At 41.8% G+C, this 4316-nt stretch overlaps 1 protein-coding gene across 1 annotated transcript in view; it reads left to right on the top strand.

Annotated features, from left to right (window-relative positions):
* Positions 1-4316, top strand: part of LOC106812726 (high affinity cGMP-specific 3',5'-cyclic phosphodiesterase 9A-like) — a gene marked incomplete at its 3' end in the record, with an annotated part of 44335 nt that overhangs the window by 16725 nt on the left and 23294 nt on the right. Inside the window, 2 exon segments of the mRNA XM_014816678.1 lie at positions 1758-1907; positions 4003-4051. Of these exon segments, the coding sequence (XP_014672164.1) occupies positions 1758-1907; positions 4003-4051 (199 nt within the window).

Raw genomic sequence — 4316 nt, 5'->3', positions numbered from 1 at the left:
GTGAATTTCAAGTGTGCATCCGGACTTTGATCATTTGATGATCATGAATTATTTTGATAATGAAAAACATGTTAATATAATGATTTTTCATTAGACTGAATAGTCATTTAGGAATGTTATTGCACCTGTCATTCTCAATCAGGTTATGTAAAGCAAAGCCAATGTTTGGTTTAACTTGATATTTACAATTAGATTAGGTATGGTTATACATATGTGTGCCTGACATTTGAGCTTACGCATTGCATAGGAATATAAGGCGTTATTGCACCCTTACTATGCAACTTGAAAAGAGGCTGGAAATGCAAACAAAATTTATTATATCTGTCCAAGTTTTTGTGATTATTTGTAAGAAAACATGGTTGAGCGTATAATTTTCAATAAATTCATCTGCAAGGATTACGTGATGCCACAGGGTCAAATTTCAAGGTGCAGAATAAAGGTCAAAAAGTGTTAATTCAAACTTATATACTGCCTTCTATATAACAATAATGACAGATTATGGATTGCCTATGCAATTAGCTTTCCAAAGACACCCAATATCCAATCATTTGGCTTAGTAGTTACATGAGATTGACCATTTTGAAAATTGACGTGCCCGTGTGTCCATTTTGGCCAAAATCGCCAAAAAAGGGCGTCGCTCCCGGTTATAGCCGGCGGAAATACGTTTGTCCGACCGGAGCTGTAAATTTTTGAAATTTTCAGCTTTTCAGCCTAATATTACACCATAAACCAAATTTCAGCCAATTTTGAAGGATGGTCAGGTGTGTAAATTTCCATTTTTTTTTTTTTGGGTGATTTGACACGGTATTAGACCCATTATACATCATACTATACATATATACTATACAGTAATTACATATAAATATACACTGTACAACCTATAACATTATACTATAAATTATCATATATACTATACAATTATACATATATACTATACATATACATATTATATATTACAATATTATACTATAATAATAATTATACTATACATACATATATACTATACATATACATATACTATACATATACATATATACTATACATATACATATACTATACATATACATATATACTATACATATACATATACTATACATATACATATATTACGCATTAATCAGCTTTACATTATGACGTATACATTAATATACATTAATATACTATTATTTATAGTATACATATAATATATATATACATATACATAATATTATATACATATACATATATCACTATTACATATAATATACTTATACAATATAGAAGGTGCAGCTATAAAATCCAAGGCCATTGCGAGCAGGCAATAGCATGGCACTATGTAGAATCCACCCAGAAAGCATCCCTGCAGATATTTTCTCTCGAGGCATTGACATCGTCCCTCGTGACAGAATCCCTCCATGCAGCAACCCTTGATACAGAATTCCTGCAGATAGCAAGCAAGCAAGCATGCATCGTACATGAAGACAGCAAGCACACAGGCGTCCGGGGGACCGGATCTGATAAATAGTTGCATTCTAGACATCAAAATTACTGCTCAGATGCTCTCAGAATGCACCAATTTTTAAAAATTTCCTTGGGGGAGGAGCCATAAGTGGCCTTCGGCAGCTTTTTAAAATACCAGAAAAATTAAGCAGGAAAAAGTGGCCTTTATTTCTTCCTGGACACCCTCCTTTCAAAAATCCTGGATCCACCCCTGCTGTTCCTGTGTTTGTAATTTGTATGCATGCTGGGATGTAACTGTGTCCACTTGTTTGTTTCAGATACGTTTCGCGCCGCAGCAGAAGCAGGCCCCAACGACATACTCAAGCTATACAACGCCAAAGGAAACATTGTCAACATATCACCAAAGCTGGACCCCAACCCTCCGGACCAACCCTACAAGTTAGAGGTGGTTGCTACGCAATGTACAGGTGAGTGTCCGGTCGGGGACGAACGCACGAGTTTTTCGGTCGCGAATACTCGCATGCTTGCTTTAGGATGCTCCGAAAAAGACGAACCTTTGAACCCGGCAAATATGCACAACCACCACAACTAGAGCATGATGCCACGGGTTTATATATATATTATTTATATATATATACACGTTGTTTACCAACACTGCGTAGTAATAAACATTGTTGTACGCAAGTAGACACGGGATTTCTGTCCCCCGATTGACGAAAGTTGATCATTAGTTTACTTACCGCTTTGACTGACCTCCTGGCATAACTTTATGTGTGTCCTCGACTTTACTGTGCAGCCGTCTCAGGCAGGCCTGGGTCCCTCTAAGTCGCCCTGATTAAATAGAGACCAAACGTGGACGGTGATTACCGATATAGCAAGGTTTCTTATACATAGGAGGCACAGTGGCGCACCACCGTTGTCAGATTTAACATCGCCGTTGTGAAAATGTCCCTGTATTTACTGATAAGTATATTCTGTATCTATATATATATATAAGTATATCAATACATCCTGTATTTGAATCCATCATGCGCGTTTTCCCCCAAACTGGCCATTAATTACCTCCTTTGTCTAATTTTCGGGGGATGCTCCATTAGGAGCGTTCCCAACATTAATGTCATTAATGTCGTGATATAAAAGAGATATAAAGGGGGGGGGTGGATCGATATCAATTAGATATCAAGAGGGTTAGATATGAAATAGATATCAAGGGGGGAGGGGTGGATCGATATCAATTAGATACCAAGGGGGGGTTAGATATGAAATAGATATCAAGGCGGGGGTTATATAGGGTATATAGAGGGAGCAAGCAACATTGAGACTGGGGTATGTTCGCTTCGTTTCGCTGGACTTCGCTCGGCTTCGTTGCTCGAGCAAGCGAAATACACAGCGGGCACATGTTCGCTTCGTTTCGCTGGACTTCGCTGGGCTTCGTTGCTCGAGTAAGCAACATTGAGACTGGAGTATGTTCGCTTCGTTTCGCTGGACTTCGCTGGGCTTCGTTGCTCGAGCAAGCAAAATACAGAGCGCGGCCATGTTCTCTTTGTTTCCCCCATTTTCCCTCAGAAGAAACCTTATATAGGCTGCTTGGCCTGGTCGCTAGTGCAATGCTTTAATGGGTATGTTTTTCTTGCGGGTCAATAAGGCATAGGATATATATGTAGGAAAACGCAGGCGTGCTGCTATATTGAATAAATGGAATGTGGAATATGTGCGAGAAATGCGCTTATTAACGACCTGCAGTCAGATGAAAGCGCCAACACTGCGCTTGGCAAGTAGGTCAGATTTGAATATATTGGGAATCGCGTTCGAAAAACACCTCCCAGCAGCTTCCCGGTGGAGAACATTGCGGTTGTCGCGGTGATCGTGTGAGTAACTACCGGGTGAGCTGCGAAGATGGTTATTCCTAAAACACGGAGGAATAACAACGTAATCGCATTGCATCGTGTCTATCGCTGCCACCTGCACAGTCATTAGTTAACATGAGCCCGCAGCCCCGAGCAAATTCTTTCGGGGAGCGCAAATTTTTCCGTGACTGGGCTGAGTAATGATGAAGAAGGGAAGAGAGACTTCCGATGTTCATGTGCATATTGTGATGCGAGGAGAGGAGGAGAGGAGGCTGAGGGTTTCACTAATAACGACTACATGATACGTTGATTACCCCTTGCTCCCAGTGCCGCCGAGAGGGTCTATGTCTCCCTGGGTACTGCCGGAACGTACCCTGGGATACCGAAACGTACCCTTGTATACTATCTAATATGCCGGACCGTACCTCGCCTACTCCACTAACGAGTCTAGGGAGTCGCCTACGCCTACGCCTACTCCCTAACCCGAACCCTAACCCTAACCCTAACCCTAATCCTAACCCTAACCATATCAAATAGTGACCAGGGTACGTTCTGGTATACCGGACCGTACCCAGGGTACGTTCCGGCAGTACCCTGGGGGACATAGACCCCATCAGCCCCAGTGCCTATAGCCTTACACACATCCTTAGCAAGTACTTGTTTTCAGTTGTATTGCCTTGCGTACATTGTTTTGCTACTTGGCTCTCTGTTTCAGGGAATATAGGAACTCATCTCGGATTTGACATTGATGGACTGGAAAGCAGGTATTGCACGTGTGAGATTTGAAACTTGTTTAGCAGGCAGTTCTGTAGAGGTTTCCACTAGCGCATGCTGGAATTAAGATTACATTTAGACAGCGATCACTTGTCTAGCTGCTAACAGTATCAGATGATGGTCGCGCACTCTCGCACGCACGCACGCACGCACACACACGCGCACGCACGCACGCACGCACACACGCACACGCACACATACATACACAGACACAAACACGCACGCACGCACGCACGCACGCACGCACGCACGCAC

This window comes from Priapulus caudatus, unplaced genomic scaffold (assembly GCF_000485595.1).
Source record: "Priapulus caudatus unplaced genomic scaffold, Priapulus_caudatus-5.0.1 Scaffold679, whole genome shotgun sequence".
In the NCBI taxonomy this organism is placed as follows: Eukaryota; Metazoa; Priapulida; class Priapulimorpha; order Priapulimorphida; family Priapulidae; genus Priapulus; species Priapulus caudatus.
Note: the sequence above shows the minus strand (reverse complement) of the source record. Positions and strands in the feature narration are given on the sequence as shown.